General features: G+C 40.7%; 1 protein-coding gene and 1 long non-coding RNA gene across 7 annotated transcripts in view; one reads left to right on the top strand and one right to left on the bottom strand.

The window, feature by feature from the left end:
- LOC117271015 (stromal interaction molecule 1-like) overlaps positions 1 to 19,081 on the bottom strand; it is a 46,456-nt gene that overhangs the window by 3,822 nt on the left and 23,553 nt on the right. The window contains exons 5-13 of one of the 4 annotated variants that reach the window (XM_033649103.2): positions 17,421 to 17,532; positions 15,015 to 15,130; positions 11,346 to 11,520; positions 8,217 to 8,394; positions 7,947 to 8,114; positions 7,760 to 7,860; positions 5,355 to 5,590; positions 3,347 to 3,433; positions 1,101 to 1,164 (exon numbers count right to left, since the gene is read on the bottom strand). In XM_033649103.2, the coding sequence (XP_033504994.2) occupies positions 1,101 to 1,164; positions 3,347 to 3,433; positions 5,355 to 5,590; positions 7,760 to 7,860; positions 7,947 to 8,114; positions 8,217 to 8,394; positions 11,346 to 11,520; positions 15,015 to 15,130; positions 17,421 to 17,532 (1,237 nt within the window). Of the gene's footprint in view, positions 1 to 1,100; positions 1,165 to 3,346; positions 3,434 to 5,354; positions 5,591 to 7,759; positions 7,861 to 7,946; positions 8,395 to 11,345; positions 11,521 to 15,014; positions 15,131 to 17,420; positions 17,533 to 19,081 lie in introns of all 4 variants that reach the window. The other 3 variants (XM_033649086.2, XM_033649110.2, XM_033649095.2) reach the window with 3 other exon arrangements.
- LOC117271041 (uncharacterized) lies at positions 68 to 10,430 on the top strand. Of its 3 annotated transcripts, none has more exons than XR_004502844.2 (5): positions 68 to 2,692; positions 3,298 to 3,516; positions 5,362 to 5,625; positions 7,744 to 8,137; positions 8,267 to 10,430. It is a non-coding gene; the product is annotated as an uncharacterized LOC117271041 (long non-coding RNA). The 3 variants fall into 3 exon arrangements; XR_013492369.1 differs by having other exon boundaries at positions 8,226 to 10,430; XR_013492368.1 differs by lacking the exon at positions 68 to 2,692 and having other exon boundaries at positions 3,377 to 3,516; positions 7,744 to 10,430.

Raw genomic sequence — 19,081 nt, 5'->3', positions numbered from 1 at the left:
TACTTTCACAGCAACATGAACAAATCAAAATAGAATCAAATAAAAATCAAAAATCAAATCAAATAGAATTTGAAAATTAAAGTTTGGTTTTAAGGTCAGATAAAACAGCAGGAGAGAAAACATTCAGCAAGAACAAATGAAGATTAGAGACAAAGCAGCGGTGTGGCGGACGTTAGGCCTCAGTCACAAATGTTTTATTTTTTTCTCGTAAAAATTTGTTTGTAAAAACTGAATAATAAATTAAAAAGACAAAAAGTGGTCCACGCCACAGTGGTCCAGCAAACCTGTAAATACTGATCAATCCCTAATCCTGACAACTCGTAAAAGTCGTAACTCTAAATCCTGACGTTTTGCAAAAGTTTAAAAATTTTAAATCCTGACAACCTGTAAACCTCAAACTAAATTATTAACTCGCAAAAGTCGTAAACTCTAAATCCTGAAGTGGTAAACTGAAAATCCTGACCCTTTATAAATCGTCAATTCTAATCCTAATTTTTCTGTTTTAACGACAATAAAGTTTGTTCATTACTCAAAATGTTCCTATTTGTTTATAAAACGAGAAAAAACGAGTCTTACAAACTCTAAATTAAATCGACGCTAAAGTTCAGATCGAATCTTTGCGTACGAATGTTTCAGTGTTGAGGCCCGCTGATTTTTTTTCTGTCTCGTTAGTACATGAGTAGAGTATAAAATGGCCGTGCAGAGGAAGATACCCGAAGCTGCTGGAGCGACAGCGCTGCCCCCGACCCGTCGCAGCGCCCCCTGTAGGCGGGAGGCTGCACGCCTCCAGAGAGTGGAAGTAAGAAGACCGGAAGAGCAGAGCAGAGAAGTGAGCAGCACCTTCAGTGTAGGAAGAGGAAGAGGAGGAGGTGGAGTTGGGGGGAGGAGGGGGCGGACAGAATGAGATGACGGGGGGGTGAGGAGGGGAGGTGGGGCCGATGGAGGGGTGAGACAGGGAGGACGACAGAGAGGGGGAGGGCACAGGAAGGAACTCCAGCTGGCCAATGGAGCGGCTGCGATTTTGCCGGCCGCTGGGAGGGCGGGATGGCGTGAACAGGCCACGCCCTTCCTGTTGCGATAAGCCCTGCCCTTCAACCAACCTCTGAGAGCTGAATGTCAGAGCGGGGTCTCCTATCCTCGGTCGCAGGGGCATCAGACTCTGAGCTGCAGGAGAGGGAGGAGGAGGAGGAGTTAGGCTGAGTTTTATTTTGAAAACCAGAAGCACAGGAAGTTCAGATTCAGAATGAAGAGTTACGGGTGTCTGAAGAGAAAAGGTGCTACACGTGATAAAGAGCAATTTCAGCTGTGACAACAAAATGAGGCCATTTTGCTTTTGAGGAAACTCAGTTTGTGAGACAGCATCAGATATTTAAGGTTTTTACCTTTTTCACCTTCAGTGGTCAGGTGCGTTTAGATGCAGCCTAAATTCAGTGTTTATAACAAAAAAAAAAAAAATAGATGCATGTTGTAAGTTTGTACAAACTAGTTAAAATCGACTTCAGCTGCACCCAACAAATCTGGGCTTAATATAAATAAACGTGAAATCAGTTTTAATTAATTTTTCAAAAACCAATCTCAACTGACCAAACTTGTAAATTCTAAATCCTGAATACTGCTAAAATGCATAAACCCAAAAAATAAAAATAAATAACAAACCCTCAAAAACAACAACAACAGAAAACCCTGTCAATTCTAAATTCTGACCACTTAGGAAACTTGTAACCTCAAAATCTCCAAAACTGGTAAAACTATTAATCCTGAAAACTAACTTTTGACCAGTGGTCAAAGTTGTAAACTTAAAGTCCTGAAAATTTATAAAATGCATACACTTTAAATTCTGACCATTCAAAAACTTGGAAACCACCCCTAAAATGCATTAACTCTAAATCCTGAAAACTTGTAAACTTCAAATTTTGAAAACTTGCCTTAAAAAAAAAAAAGTAAACTCTAAACTCAGACCACTCCTTAAACTTGTAAACAATATATCCTGAAATGCAAAAAAGTTTTGAACTCTAAATCTTGGAAACTAGTAAAGCCCCTCAATTCTAAATCCAGACCACTTATAAAACTGGTAAGTTTAATCTAAAAGTCGGATCTTTAACAAGTTTACATTAATTATCCTCTGAAAAGTTTCTTCTAAGACATACAAGCTTTTTTTTATCACGACAGTAGTGACTCAGTGTTTTCAAGAGCAGAATATTCATTCAGTCAGAGTTTCTGAGTGCGGGTGAATGTGACTCCAAAACGTGAAATCCACTGTTTTTTGTTTTTAAATGTGACGACAGCTGCCAAATATCATGAAAGACAAACAGCTATGAAATTAAAGTTTTCCAGTCGAGTATTGTTGGAGTCATGAAGTTAAGAACTAAGACACATTTTGTCTTTCTGTGGATCTGTGGTGTTTTGGAATCAAAACATTCAGCCGTATGACGTGACTTGTGTCGAAGCTGAAATAAGAAGAAAACATTTACTTTGTGCTTTTAGCTGCTGCAGACCTGTAAGTGGACGTTAGTGAGAAGAGGAGAAGCAGGTTAACTGTTGTTAAAGTAGTGGTGAGTGTTCCAGGTCGTCAGAGGGTGAAAAGGCGAGAAGAGGAAGAGGAGGAGGAGGAGGAGGAGATTGTTCTGGAAAACATCTGATCTGGCCAGATGGAGGGAGGGAGGTGGAGGAAGAGGAGGGTGAAGCTGCACAGGTGAGGATGCGTTCACATGAACACCTGCTGTCCGTCATATTCACAGACAGTTAGGTCATTAAGTTTCATCAGCTGAGCATCTGTTAGCTGACGTTAATGCTGTGAACTGTTCTGATGGGCTTCAATTTATCATTAGATGTTCAAATTTTATCATAAAATACTTAAATGAATTTTAACTGTTAATTTCAGTCTACTCTTGAAATACGAGACTGCAATATTTTCACGTTGTCTGGACTCTGACTTTATTGCAAATGTTCATGTGAACGCTGCCTTCTGGTTGATTTTTACCTCTGAAAGTGAGAAGCTTTTTTCACTTCAGCTTTTTTTGCTGTTGATTCTTATAAATTGGGAAGATGTCAAAAAAGTAGAATAATTTTTTAAAACTGCTGCTTCAAAATCAAGCCATTGAATGTATTGAAAAATTCAGCTCTTTAGTGTTTTCTGAGCAGTTGAGCAATAGAAAAATAAAACACAAAAAACATAGTAAAACTGAATTTAATGGAAAACTTGATGATTTTGTTCAGTAATTAAAATAACTACAAATCGAAATAACATATAAAAGAATTGATGTTATATTTTATTGTGGGATCTCGACAATCATTCAGAGGTATGAACCAATCAGAGAGCGGGAGGCTGAAGGAAGGAGGGGCCAACCGGAGTGTTTCCATGGTGACTGGGTGTCTGCGATGCTGCTCAGGGGCCAGAAGTCGCTCACTCGCCGGTCCATCTGCCATGCTGCGTCTGGAGGGAGCCAACCAAGAAAGAGATGCCAAGAAAAGAGTAACCAATCAGAGGAGGGGATGGAGACAGCGAGCGGACCTCAGGTGAGCTGAGAGAAGATGGGTCAGGTAACTCTTGCACAGTTTGTCCCCTCTGAGCCTCTGTAAGAAACCTGAAGTGATTAGTGGCACTGTCGTTGGATTAAAAGGACAGTTCCACAGAGATTTAGTTTTACTTTAAAGTCCGACTGAACCTCTGAAGTCTGAGACTGAAATATCTCCAGAGTCAACATTCCTCTGGTCCACAGAGCTCCACTGATGTTACTACGTAGCTGTGAGGGGTTTTAAAAGATTTACATCTTCAGCAGAACCGATTTGACTTTTTTTTGACGCCACATATTGGATTTGTTGAGTCTAATAAACACATAGAACTCACAGACCTTTACTTTAAGTACATACTAAAAGAAGAAACATGACAGGAACACTGACAGCGAACGTTTAAAATGAGCACCGCAGTCCAAATTAAAACCAGTGGCGATAACTATCTTCCCCTGCCCCTCCGCCCCAGACTCAAAGTTCGTGGGCAACAGGCAACATTATACTTTTACAATAACAAGCGACGGCGAGTCCAACACTGTAAGTTTTAATCAGCTACATGTATTTGCTTTGCATTGTATGTTTTGTTTACAGATGTCACACTGGTGATATGGACCTTAAAAACACAATACTACAAGTAATTCATACCAGTGGGGCTCTGTGTCACAGACATGTCACAGATGTGTCACATCTGCGTCACATCTGCATCACACATGTATCACGTGTCACAGATGTGTCACAGACATGTTATGTGTCACAGATGTGTTACAGACATGTCATATGTGTTACAGACGTGTAACAGACATGTCATGTGTGTAACAGACGTGTTACAGACATGTCATATGTGTCACAGACGTGTTACAGACATGTCATGTGTCACAGATGTATTACAGACATGTCATATGTGTCACAGACGTGTTACAGGTGTGTCAAATGTGTTACAGACGTGTCACAGACATGTCATATGTGTCACAGACGTGTTACAGATGTGTCACATGTGTTACAGACGTGTCATATGTGTCACAGACGTGTTACAGACATGTCATATGTGTCACAGACGTGTTACAGATGTCATGTGTCACAGACGTGTTACAGACATGTCATATGTGTCACAGATGTGTCATATGTGTCACAGACGTGTTAAAGACGTGTCACATGTTAAAGATGTGTCACATGTGTCACAGACGTGTTACAGACGTGTCATATGTGTCACAGACCTGTTACAGATGTGTCATATGTGTCACAGACGTGTTAAAGACATGTCATATGTGTCACAGACATGTTAAAGATGTGTCACATGTGTCACAGACGTGTTGCAGACGTGTCATATGTGTCACAGACCTGTTACAGATGTGTCATATGTGTCACAGACGTGTTACAGATGTGTCATATGTGCCACAGACGTGTTAAAGATGTGTCATATGTGTCACAGACATGTTAAAGACGTGTCACATGTGTCACAGATGTGTTACAGACATGTCATATGTGTCACAGACGTGTCATATGTGTCACAGACCTGTTACAGACATGTCATATGTGCCACAGACCTGTTACAGGCGTGTCGTATGTGTCACAGACGTGTTAAAGACATGTCATATGTGTCACAGACGTGTTACAGACGTGTCATATGTGTCACAGACGTGTCATATGTGTCACAGACGTGTTAAAGACATGCCACATGTGTCACAGACATGTCACAGAGGTGTCACAGACGAGTCACAGATGTATCAGGCTGTGATAAACACACTGTTTAGTTCAGATTAAATTAAAGAGGAGAAATATTATTTTAAGGTTCATGCTGACTGAAGTTTCCAGATGTTGATTAACCAGACATCTCGTGTACTCACACTGCAGCGTCCCTGGAGACAGGATGTCCTCGTCCATGTCGTCGAGGTCATCGGAGAGGAGGAGGTGCTGAGGGGTGGGAGGTCTCAGGCCAAGGAAAGACGGGTCCAGGTTGAGGGCGGCAGCTAGCGCTCCCAGACCGGGGTTATTGACCAGGCAGAAACCCGTCAGACACTCGATCTGCTGCCAGCGGTGAAGCTTCTCCCGCAGCGCCGCCGTCACCTCGGCCAGGGCCTGTCTGAGGGGCGGGGTTAACAGGAGGAACCTCGGACAGTAAGAACCCTTCCGAATTTACCAAGCGCACCTCACAGAGTCAAAGTGTTTGTCTTTGAATGTCAAAATGAAGGAATCTGTCAGATAAATGTGCTGCAGTGAAACCTCTGAGATGTGACAGACATACTAGAGTGAAGTAAGATTACTTTGAAAGTGTACGTACATTGTAAGGACAGTACTCGAGTAAATGCACACAGTTACTTTCTACCACTGAATACAGGAAGGGAAAGAGTCAATGAAACATAATGTACACGCGTGGCTTTTTAACTCTTTTACGCTATACTATGACTTTTTTTTCCAGCTGTACTGTATTATAACTTTTACGACATTACACTAGGACTATTTTACAGCATACAATAACTTTTAATTACTTTTTACAATTTACAGAGATCTTTTTTTTTTATGACATACGATACAATGCCCTTTTCACGACTTACTATTCTATGACTATTTTATGACTTAACAATGCCTTTTTTATGACTTACAACTTACTATACCATGACTTTTTCACAACTTACTTTACTATAACCTTTTTAGAACTTACTATGCTATGACGTCTTTTACGACTTACTTTTCAATGCCTTTTTTCACGACTTACTGTTCTATGACTTTTAGGCCTTACTATAAGTTTTATGACTTACTATTCTATGACTTTTTCACGACTTACTATACTATGACTTTTTACGACTTATTTTCAATGCTTTTTTTACAACTTAATTTTCTATGACTTTTTCACGACTTACTATACTATGACATTTTTTAACGACATACTCTACCGTGACATTTTTTAGGACATACAATGACTTTTTAAAATTATACTATAACTTAAAAACTTATTTCCAACATTCAGTACTATGAATTTCTTTTACGACTTACTATACTGACTTTTTTTAAGACATACTATATTATGCCTTGTTATGACATACTATACTATGACTTTTGTACAACATACTATACTACAAGTGACTTTTTTTTTTTTTACAATATTCTTTTTTTTTACGATAAACTATGGTATAAATTTTTTTATGACATAATAGACTGACTTTTTTAACACTACACAATACTTTGACTTTTATGGCATAGCTCTTGACATAAAATATAAATATTATATTGTGACTTTTTTATGACATACCATAACTTTTAATGACTTTTTTACACTATAACTGTTTTTACAACTTACTATAGTGAGTTTTTTACCATATACTGTACTATGACTTTTTAACAGCAGACTAGACAACAGGTGTTTTTTTCAACGACATACTATACCATACAATTTTTTGGACATAATATGACTCAGTAAAACTTTTTTCCAACATTCAAAACTTAAAAAAAAACCATTTATGACATAACATATTAGGTCTTTTTATGACTACACTATTACTTTTTTCCAGCATACTATAATTTTTTTATAACTTTTTTACAACTTACAGTACTATGACTTTTTTATGACATACTTTTCATTCACATCTCATGAATTTCCTCCAAAATACTTTACTGTGACTTTTTTTGTGACTTTTGGGACATACCGGTCTATGACTTTTTTTTTTTTTTTTTTTTTAATACAGCAGACTTGACTATAACTTTTTATGAGGAGTTTTTTTTTCCCAACAACAGACTATACCATGACAATTTTAGGACATACTATGACCTTTTTATAACATAATATATGATAACTTTAAAACTTTTTTCCAACATTCAATACTATAGATTATTTTTTATGACATACTATACTATGACTATATAACAGCATTATTTTACAGTTTACTATACATACCAACTTTTTATAACTTTTAAACTAGATATTATGACTTCTGTACAACATACAAAATGTCTTTTTTAATGACATACTATAACTTTTAATGACTTTTTTTTTACACTGACTGTTTTTTTACAGCATACTATGACTTTTGCAGGACATACTACACTATGACTTCTTTACGAAAAACTATCCTATGACTTTATTATACCGACATACTATACCATGACATTTTTTAGGACATACTATGACTTTTTTTTTTTTTTTACATATGTGCTCAGTGACTTGAATATTTGTGCGTTTGAACTTGAACTGTGATGATGAAGAAGAAGTTTAAGTCATGTCTTGTCATTTATTTAAAGGTCAAAGGTGACTCACTTGGCGGAGAGAATCTTGTGGTCGACGTCGTCCAGCGAGGAGCTGTGAGCTACATGAAACGTTCCAAACAGAGAGCTCCTCTTCTTCTTGATCTTCTCTGCCTAAAGCACCACATCGGATATCATCATCATTATCATCTTCATCATCATCATCATCATCATGCGTGTGTGTGTGTTGCTGTCCTCACCCCCTCTCTGGCCTGCAGCAGCTGCCTCTCTGCGCTCTGCTTCTTGATGTTGTAGTACTGAACCTCCACCTCATGCGTCAGCTGCAGCCACTTCTGCAGAGCCTCAGGTGGAGCCCAGTGAGCCCGTGACTCCAGCTCCCTCTCCGCCTTCTTCAGCGCCATACGGACCTTCCATGTATAGACACACAGAGGTGAGTCTTTATGAACATGAGTGCCCAGTGACGGCTGATTATCGAAGCCACACCTGCCAACCACCTGACGCCTGTCTACCTGTTCCAGCTCCTCCTCAGCGTATTTCTGTCGGCTCCTCTCGTTCTCAGTTCCTTCTCGGAGCTCTTGGAGCCGCTGAGCTTCCTGTTTGGCCGAGTTGATCTCGCTCCTCAGCTCCTCCTCCACCTTCACCTTCTCCACCTGAACGCAGAGCTGCTCCTCCTGAGCCTTCTGCAGCCTGACGGGACCAACAACAACACGCTGCTGTGATTCACTGTAATGGCTGTGTATTATCCATAAACTCCTCGATATGACGTCACATGAAAAGGAAAACTGTTCGTGTTCACTGACTGAGTGGTGCTGATCAGTAACGATTATGAAATACTAAATAATGACTTTTTTTTTTTACATCAAACTATTCTATGACTTTTTTTCATCATTTTTAACGACATGCTATACCAACACTTTTTATGATTTTTTGATGACGTACTACCCTGTGTCTTTTTCCACAACAAACTATGAGTGTTTTAGCCACATACAAACTATTCTTTTTTATGACATTTTAACAATAAACGATACAATGATTTTGATATTTTTTTAACAACATATTGAACTATGACGTTTCATGATATTCACGGAGTACAACACTATTATTTTCTGTACGGACATATGACACTATGATGTTTTTAATGTATTTTAACGACATAAGCCCCTTTTCCACCGCAGGAACTTTTCTCATTTACCCAGGATTTTGAGAAACCTCGGCATGTTTCCACCGAAATTAGCCGGGGATAAAACTTTGCCTCAACCCAAAACTTTCCCTGAAAAAGTACCTAGCAGGGGGGAAGGATTTTTCAGATTACCCGGAATTTTTGAGGGGCGGGGCTGTGTGCTGAAGAACGCTGATCGGTGGAATACACATATGCAGCATTCCGCACTTCCTGCCACGGGCAGCCGCTGCAAACTTTATTTAATTTCTACAAGCTTCACTTCATTTGTGTTTTTATTAAGGATGGGTACCGAAGCCCGGTACGAAATTAGCCCCGGGGCTAAATTATCAAAGACCGTAGTACTGATGAGCGCTAACGGTTCTTTTGTGCCGGCGCTGAACTCCTCCACACACACACACCCACACACACACACACACACACACACACACACACACATACACAAGCCTACACAACACTGTAACCGGTGAACAGCTGAGCGGCCGCGGTGGAAACAAAGTGAAGATGACTCGAAAATGACTCAAGTTGACAGCAGCTACACTCATTACTGTAAGTGACATTAAACCTTAGAGAGTAAGAAGCCAATACTTTATCAATACATGTGTTCAGCAGCATGAACATGTAAATTCTAACATGTAGACATGTAGACAGTGATGTTCAATATGCTCCGCCCATAGTCTCTCATCCACCGACACTAACATACTATGACGTTTTTTTGTAGTTTTTGACGACATACTATACTATGACTTTTTTCATGGTTTTTGACGATACGCTATACTATGAAGTTTTTTCATGGTTTTTGACGACATGCTGTACTATGAATTTTTTTTCATGGTTTTTGACGACATGCTATAATATGACGTTTTTTCATGTTTTTGACGGTACGCTATACTATGACTTTTTTTCATGGTTTTTAACGACATGCTATACTATGACTTTTTTTCATGGTTTTTAACGACATGCTATACTATGACGTTTTTTCATGGTTTTTGACAATACGCTGTACTATGACTTTTTTTCATGGTTTTTGACGACATGCTATACTATGACTTTTTTTTCATGGTTTTTGACAATACGCTGTACTATGACTTTTTTCATGGTTTTTGACGACATGCTATACTATGAAGTTTTTTCATGGTTTTTGACGACATGCTGTACTATGACTTTTTTTTCATGGTTTTTGACGACATGCTATAATATGACGTTTTTTCATGTTTTTGACGGTACGCTATACTATGACTTTTTTTCATGGTTTTTAACGACATGCTATACTATGACGTTTTTTCATGGTTTTTGACGACATGCTATACTATGACTTTTTTTTCATGGTTTTTTACTATGACGTTTTTTCATGGTTTTTGACGACATGCTATACTATGACTTTTTTTTCATGGTTTTTGACGACATGCTATACTATGACTTTTTTTTCATGGTTTTTCACAACATACTACACTATGACGTTTTCTGTGACAAACTTTACTATTTCTACCACCTTCTACTGATTTGTGATATTGGACTTTATAAATAAAATTGACTGATTGATTGATTGATGGATTGATTGATTTTGTCACCATTACTACTCTTCCTTCTTATAAAACACTGCGGAATGCTCCTGATACTGTAACAATAAATTATTTTTTCAAGGTGTTGTTTCTTAAAATGAAAACTGAAATCTGTAAATAAATCTGAAGTATTCATATTGATTGTAATGACTGCTGGTGCCAGCAGGGGACGCTGTGTATCAGTCTCACGGGGAAAGGAGGGTCTGTGTGTGTGTGTGTATCTGAATGTGTTTTTTTTTTTTTACGCAGTGCATGTAACAATAAATGAACTGTACTCAGTCCTGTAACCAGTAGTAGGAATTGTTACTGTAGCAGCAGAAGTACTGCGTGTGTGTGTGTGTGTGTCTTGGTATTTGTGGTTGGAGGAAACAGAAATAAGCAGGAGCTGTGAAATATGTTACAACTCGACTAACACACACGCACACCATTGTTTTTTTCTGTGCAAAGTGTGTGAATGTCTTTGTGTACCTTATTGTGTACATGCAGGTGTGTGTGTGTGTGAGAGAGAGAGAGAGTGTGAGCATACAGACTGAACTGTCGGCTATTCTTTGACCATATAAGGACTTTAAACAGAAAGCTTCTGCAGAGACTGTCCGTCTGCACACACACACTCACAGACGGAGCAGATTAGTTATTTCCTCCTGGTGGCTACAGCTCAGTCAGAGTTTGAAGATAATTAATTTTAATTATATCATAAACAACACAAGTTTCATTCATAATCTGAGCTGAAGCGTTGCCTCAGCAGCTGATCAGTACTGATAGTAGTAATGATAGTGAGACAGTCAGTGGGAACACTGTCATGTGTTCATAGGACTAACAATAATAGTATGAGTAGAAGTAGTAGTAGTAGTAGAAGTACAGTAGTAGTAGCAATGCTGCTGCCAGTGTGGTGGACTCACTTCGCCTGCAGGTCCAGCAGGCTCTGCTCAGCCCTCTGCAGACCCTCCAAATCCTTCACCAGCTTCCCCAGGTCGTCTTTGGACTTCCTATTCTGGATGTAGGCAAACCAGCAGCCACCCAACGCCATCAGGATGGACAGACCCAGAACCAGATCCTTCCACCGGCTGTGTCTGCCTATATGTACACAAACATACATGGAAATCTATAAACCATAAAATGGTCATAGTGATGACCTGTCAAGAATAAAGATTAATGACTTATATTGTAGTGTCATAAAAATCATCCATCATGTATAGTATGTCATCAAAAATCATGAAAAAACATGATCGTATGGCATGATGTCAAAAACCATGAAAAAACGTCAGAGAAAAGTATGTTGTCATGAACCATGAAAAACGTCGTATCGCATGTCGTCAAAAACCATGAAAAAAACGTCATAGTATAGCATGTCGTCATAAACAATGAAAAAACGTCATAGTATAGCATGTTTTTAAAAACCATGAAAATTCATCATAGTATAGCAAGTCGTCAAAAACCATGAAAAAAAACGTCATAGTATAGCATGTTGTCAAAAACCATGAAAATTCATCATAGTATAGCATGTCGTCAAAAACCATGAAAAAAAGTCATAGTATAGCATGTTGTCAAAAACCATGAAAATTCATCATAGTATAGCATGTCGTCAAAAAACCTCATAGTATAGCATGTCATCAAAAACCATGAAAAAAAGTCATAGTATAGCATGTCGTCAAATACCATGAAAATTCATCATAGTATAGCATGTCGTCAAAAAACGTCATAGTATAGCATGTCATTAAAAACCATGAAAATTCATCATAGTATAGCATGTCGTCAAAAACCATGAAAAATCATAGTATAGCATGTCGTCAAAAACCATGAAAATTCGTCATACTATAGCATGTCGTCAAAAAACATCATAGTATAGCATGTCATTAAAAACCATGAAAATTCATCATAGTATAGCATGTCGTCAAAAACCATGAAAAAACGTCATACTATAGCATGTCGTCAAAAACCATGAAAAAACGTCATAGTATAGCACGTCATCAAAAACCATGAAAATTCATCATAGTATAGCATGTCGTCAAAAACCATGAAAAAACGTCATACTATAGCATGTCGTCAAAAACCATGAAAAAACGTCATAGTATAGCACGTCATCAAAAACCATGAAAATTCATCATAGTATAGCATGTCGTCAAAAAACGTCATAGAATAGCATGTCGTCAAAAAACATCATAGTATAGCATGTCGTCAAAAAACGTCATAGTATAGCATGTCGTCAAAAAACATCATAGTATAGCACGTCGTCAAAAACCATGAAAATTCATCATAGTATAGCATGTCGTCAAAAAACGTCATAGTATAGCATGTCGTCAAAAACCATGAAAAAACATCATAGTATAGCATGTCGTCAAAAAACATGAAAAAACATCATAGTATAGCATGTCGTGAAAAACCATGAAAAAAAGTCATAGTATTGTATGTCGTCAAAAACTATGAAAAAACTTCATAGTATAGTATGTCGTCAAAAACCATGACAAAACGTCATAGTATAGCATGTCGTCAAAAACCATGAAAAAAAACGTCATAGTATAGCATGTCGTCAAAAACCATGAAAAAAAACGTCATAGTATAGCATGTCGTCAAAAACCATGAAAAAACGTCGTAGTACAGCATGTTGTGAAGAACCATGAAAAAAGTCATAGTGTAGCATGTCGTCAAAAACCATGAAAATTCATCATAGTATAGCATGTCGTCAAAAACCATGAAAAAAGTCATAGTATAGCATGTTGTCAAAAACCATGAAAATTCATCATAGTATAGCATGTCGTCAAAAACCATGAAAATTCATCATAGTATAGCATGTCGTCAAAAACCATGAAAAAAGTCATAGTATAGCATGTCATTAAAAACCATGAAAATTCATCATAGTATAGCATGTCGTCAAAAACCATGAAAAAACGTCATAGTATAGCACGTCGTCAAAAACCATGAAAAAACGTCATAGTATAGCATGTTGTCAAAAACCATGAAAAAACATCATAGTATAGAATGTCGTCAAAAAACATGAAAAAACATCATAGTATTGCATGTCGTCAAAAACCATGAAAAAACGTCATAGTATAGCATGTCGTCAAAAAACATGAAAATTGATCATAGTATAGCATGTCGTCAAAAACCATGAAAAAACCTCATAGTATAGCATGTCGTCAAAAAACATGAAAAAACATCATAGTATAGCATGTCGTCAAAAACTATGAAAAAACTTCATAGTATAGTATGTCGTCAAAAAACATGAAAAAACATCATAGTTAGCATGTCGTCAAAAACCATGAAAAAACCTCATAGTATAGCATGTCGTCAAAAACTATGAAAAAACTTCATAGTATAGTATGTCGTCAAAAAACATGAAAAAACGTCATAGTATAGCATGTTGTTAAAAACCATGAAAAAAACGTCATGGTATAGCATGTCGTGAAAAACCATGAAAAAACGTCATAGTATAGCATGTCGTCAAAAAACATGAAAAAACATCATAGTATAGCATGTTGTCAAAAACCATGAAAAAACGTCATAGTATAGCGTGTCGTTAAAAACCATGAAAATTCGTCATATTACAGCATGTCGTGAAAAACCATGAAAAAACGTCATATTATAGCATGTAGTTAAAAACCATGAAAATTCGTCATACTATAGTATGTCCTTAAAAACTATGAAAAAGTGTCATAGTATAGCATGTAGTTAAAAACCATGAAAAAACGTCATAGTATAGCATGTAGTTAAAAACCATGAAAAAACGTCATAGTATAGCATGCTGTTAAAAACCATGAAAATTTGTCACATTACAGCAAGTCGTTAAAAACCATGAAAAAACGTCATAGTATAGCATGTAGTTAAAAACCATGAAAAAACGTCATAGTATAGCATGCTGTTAAAAACCATGAAAATTCGTCACATTACAGCAAGTCGTTAAAAACCATGAAAAAACGTCATAGTATAGCATGTAGTTAAAAACCATGAAAAAACGTCATAGTATAGCATGCTGTTAAAAACCATGAAAATTCGTCACATTACAGCAAGTCGTTACAAACCATGAAAAAACGTCATAGTATAGCATGTAGTTAAAAACATGAAAATTCGTCATATTACAGCATGTCGTTAAAAACCATGAAAAAACGTCATAGTATAGCATGTAGTTAAAAACTATGAAAAAACGTCATAGTATAGCATGTAGTTAAAAACCATGAAAATTCGTCATAGTATAGCATGTCGTCAAAAACTATGAAAAAATGTCATAGTATAGCATGTAGTTAAAAACTATGAAAAAACGTCATAGTATATAACATGTAGTTAAAAACCATGAAAATTTGTCATAGTATAGCATGTCGTCAAAAACCATGAAAAAATGTCATAGTATAGCATGTAGTTAAAAACCATGAAAATTCGTCATAGTATAGCATGTCGTCAAAAACTATGAAAAAATGTCATAGTATAGCATGTAGTTAAAAACTATGAAAAAACGTCATAGTATAGTATGATGTCCAAAGTCATTTATAAAGTCATTGTATAATCAGTTGTAAAAAAGTGATATAATATTGCACTATAGGGTTTCAAATCACACACACACACACACACACACACACCTGGTGGAGGTCCGAACAGCACAATGTCCAGAGCTTTGAGCTGCAGTTTCTGAGCATGACTCCTGTCCAAGATCTTCAGCAGGGACACAGTCAGGGTGGTGTTCTTCACCGCCAGCCTGTAACACAGCGGGTGGAGGTCAGGACATGTGGCGTGGCAGCTCAGGACTCAGAGACTCTCCGACATATAATATCTGATATCTGAGAGTGGAGACCTGCAGCAGACTGTTGTAGAAACATTACGGACCAAACACAACTGAAAAACTAACCCTCAGCAGGGACCAGGAGGAAGTTCTGTCATTGAGATTTAGCAGTAACAGGTCTGTGATGCTCTTAGATGTCCGGAGCTGCATGAGCGCCACACTGAGCGTTTCAGCCTGTGTCTACCCTTCGCCAAGAGGCGTGGGTCACCTGCTGAACCCCACTTGTGATAGGGACTGGGGACTGCAGTTAGCTCCCATGAACGAGGAATTTCTAGTACGTGGGGTCATAAGTTCGCGTTGATTAAGTCCTTGCCCTTAGTACACACCGCCTGCCTGTTGCTACTACTGGATGGTCTAGTGAGGTCCTTGGTTCGTTCCCGTCAGAGTCAGTCACGGCCCTGGCGGATCGCCAAGAAGATGATCAAACTTGACTATCTAGAGGACGTAAAAGTTGTAACAAGGTTCCCGTATCATTACTGGTTCGCCAGCCTGGTCTGAGCCGGCGACATGAGTCGCAGGGACGGCTGGCTCGGATCTCCACAGATGTCTCCGAGAAGCTGAGGCAGCACAGTGCACGTCCAACATCACTTGGGGCCTCTCGTCCGTTCCTGCGCCAGTGGCTGCCAGGTGGGGTGGGGTGGGGTACCTCCACGTGGCGGGTGGCCCTGTACATTTGTCGCAGGGGCCTCTCGTCCATTTCTGCACCGGTATGCCGTAACAGGGGGGAATGGCTGCCAGGTGGGGTGGCGTGGGGTACCTCCACGTGGCAGGTGGCCCTGTACGTTTGTCGCAGGGGCCTCTCGTCCATTTCTGCACCGGTATGCCGTAACAGGGGGGAATGGCTGCCAGGTGGGGTGGCGTGGGGTACCTCCACGTGGCAGGTGGCCCTGTACGTTTGTCGCAGGGGCCTCTCGTCCATTTCTGCACCGATATGCCATAATGGGGGTAATGGCTGCCTGGAGGGGGCAGTGCAGGGTGCCTCTGCACAGCGGGCACTTCATCCCCCCTAGTCTGGGCCCTGTCATGATCGGACGTATCTCTCCCCGACCTCTTCGCAGCCCAAGGTGGTGCGCGCCAACGCCACCATCTGAGGGCTGACAGACACGACATCAGCCTGCCTGCTGGTGGAGGAGGCTCCGGGGTACCTATCCGGTGCTCTGGGAGCGGCCCGCCCTACTGAACCTCAAGCGTCAACACAGTCTTGGCAGCCTCACCATGATCGTCCCTCCACATGCCTTGGAGGAAGAGGGAGGTTTAATGTCTTCAGTAGTGTCCCCTCCCGGGGGCGTGACGGTGCAGAGCGCCCGGGGTTCTGTTTCTTAGGTTAAAACCCTCTGTCTGCGAATCTCGGCCTCCAGAAGCAAAACCAAAAACTGTCACAATTCTTAGCGGTGAATCGATGATAAACACAGCTAGGTGCGAGAACTAATGTCAACTGTGAACAGCTGATTTATTGAAGTTTCTCACCAAAAGCTACATTTTACAAGATTACATTGAACACATCATGAGAATGTTGTAATTTCCCTTCGTCCAATTCTGATTTTTACTTAACAGAGCTTGAACGCCTCACAGTGTAAATCAATGTAAACCTCTGTGAGCTGTTGGTTGTGTCCATCAGCTGCTGAGAGGTAACAATGACTAGCTGCTAACAGCTAACAGCTAACATAGCTAGTTCTCCTCCTGCTGATGTCATGTTCTTTCTCTCCGCTCACTCCTCTCAGTCGTGTCGTGTAGTTGAGTTGTTTGACATGATAATGATACAGCGTGTTTTGGGGTTCACGTGGTGTCGGATAACTCCGCCCACCTCCCCCAGAGAGCCTATATTGCCTGTGACCCCTGGTTTGGTCCTTTAAGTTACTTCTTCTTTTCTTCATAACTCAGTGAAACGTGAACACACAGACAGAGAACACATCATTTTAGATTCAGTGTGACTTCCACTTCCTGATGACATCATTATCTCTAATGTCCATCTAAAATAAACGTCCATAAATCCTCTTAGAAACCACCAAAGAACAGATGCTGCAGAACCTGCCTGAGAATCTTCATGTTTTAACTTCCCATCAGTGTCACAGTGACCCAGTGACAGCTGTGTGAACGTACGTGGGTTCACTGTGAACAGGAAGTGCTGACTGATAATTCGGCTCACTTATGATGGTGCTAATTCGCACCATGGCAACAAAGCATTGTGGGAAGTGTAGTTGTGTACCTGGGTAAGGCCTTTCCATCCAGCTGGTGTTTCCTGAAGGCCTCTGTGTACTGAGGAAGCTCCACGCTGACGACCAGCCAGTCCACCACCTGCTCCACCGTCCAGTTATACACTGGGACACAGAGACAGAGACAGGGACAGGGACAGAGACAGGGACAGAGACAGCGGCAGAGACAGGGACAGGGACAGAGACAGAGACAGAGACAGGGACAGAGACAGGGACAGTTAATAGAAACAGGGACAGAGACAGGGACAGGGGCAGAGACAGGGACAGGGACAGTTAATAGAAACAGGGACAGGGACAGGGACAGGGACAGAGACAGGGACAGTTAATAGAAACAGGGACAGAGACAGGGACAGGGACAGTTAATAGAAACAGGGACAGAGACAGGGACAGAGACAGAGACAGGGACAGGGACAGAGACAGGGACAGTTAATAGAAACAGGGACAGAGACAGGGACAGAGACAGAGACAGGGACAGGGACAGGGACAGAGACAGGGACAGGGACAGTTAATAGAAACAGGGACAGGGACAGAGACAGGGACAATTAATAGAAACAGGGACAGAGACAGAGACAGAGACAGGGACAGGGACAGAGACAGGGACAGTTAATAGAAACAGGGACAGAGACAGGGACAGAGACAGGGACAGGGACAGTTAATAGAAACAGGGACAGGGACAGAGACAGGGACAGGGGCAGAGACAGGGACAGGGACAGTTAATAGAAACAGGGACAGAGACAGGGACAGAGACAGAGACAGGGACAGGGACAGTTAATAGAAACAGGGACAGAGACAGGGACAGAGACAGAGACAGGGACAGGGACAGGGACAGTTAATAGAAACAGGGACAGAGACAGAGACAGGGACAGGGGCAGAGACAGGGACAGGGACAGTTAATAGAAACAGGGACAGAGACAGAGACAGGGACAGGGACAGTTAATAGAAACAGGGACAGAGACAGGGACAGGGACAGAGACAGAGACAGGGACAGGGACAGAGACAGAGACAGGGACAGGGACAGTTAATAGAAACAGGGACAGAGACAGAGACAGGGACAGGGGCAGAGACAGGGACAGGGACAGTTAATAGAAACAGGGACAGAGACAGGGACAGAGACAGAGACAGGGACAGGGACAGGGACAGTTAATAGAAACAGGAACAGAGACAGGGACAGAGACAGAGACAGAGACAGGGACAGGGACAGGGGCAGGCACAGAGACAGGGACAGAGACAGGGACGGAGACGGAGACAGGGACAGAGACAGGGGCAGAGACAGGGACGGAGACGGAGACGGAGACAGGGACAGAGACAGGGACAGAGACAGAGACAGGGACAGGGGCAGAGACAGGGACGGAGACGGAGACAGGGACAGAGACAGAGACAGGGACAGAGACAGAGACAGGGACAGGGGCAGAGACAGGGGCAGAGACAGGGACAGAGACAGAGACAGGGACAGGGACAGAGACAGGGACAAGAACAGGGACAGAGACAGGGACAGAGACAGAGACGGAGACAGGGACAGAGACGGAGACAGGGACAGAGACAGGGACAGAGACAGAGACAGAGACAGGGACAGAGACGGAGACAGGGACAGAGACAGGGACAAAGACAGTTAACAGGTTAACATCTGCTGGGACACGTCCGTCTGTCTCCGTGA

The sequence above is a fragment of the Epinephelus lanceolatus genome, chromosome 11 (assembly GCF_041903045.1).
Source record: "Epinephelus lanceolatus isolate andai-2023 chromosome 11, ASM4190304v1, whole genome shotgun sequence".
Taxonomy (NCBI): Eukaryota; Metazoa; Chordata; class Actinopteri; order Perciformes; family Serranidae; genus Epinephelus; species Epinephelus lanceolatus.
This window is presented reverse-complemented; position numbering and strand designations above follow the sequence as displayed.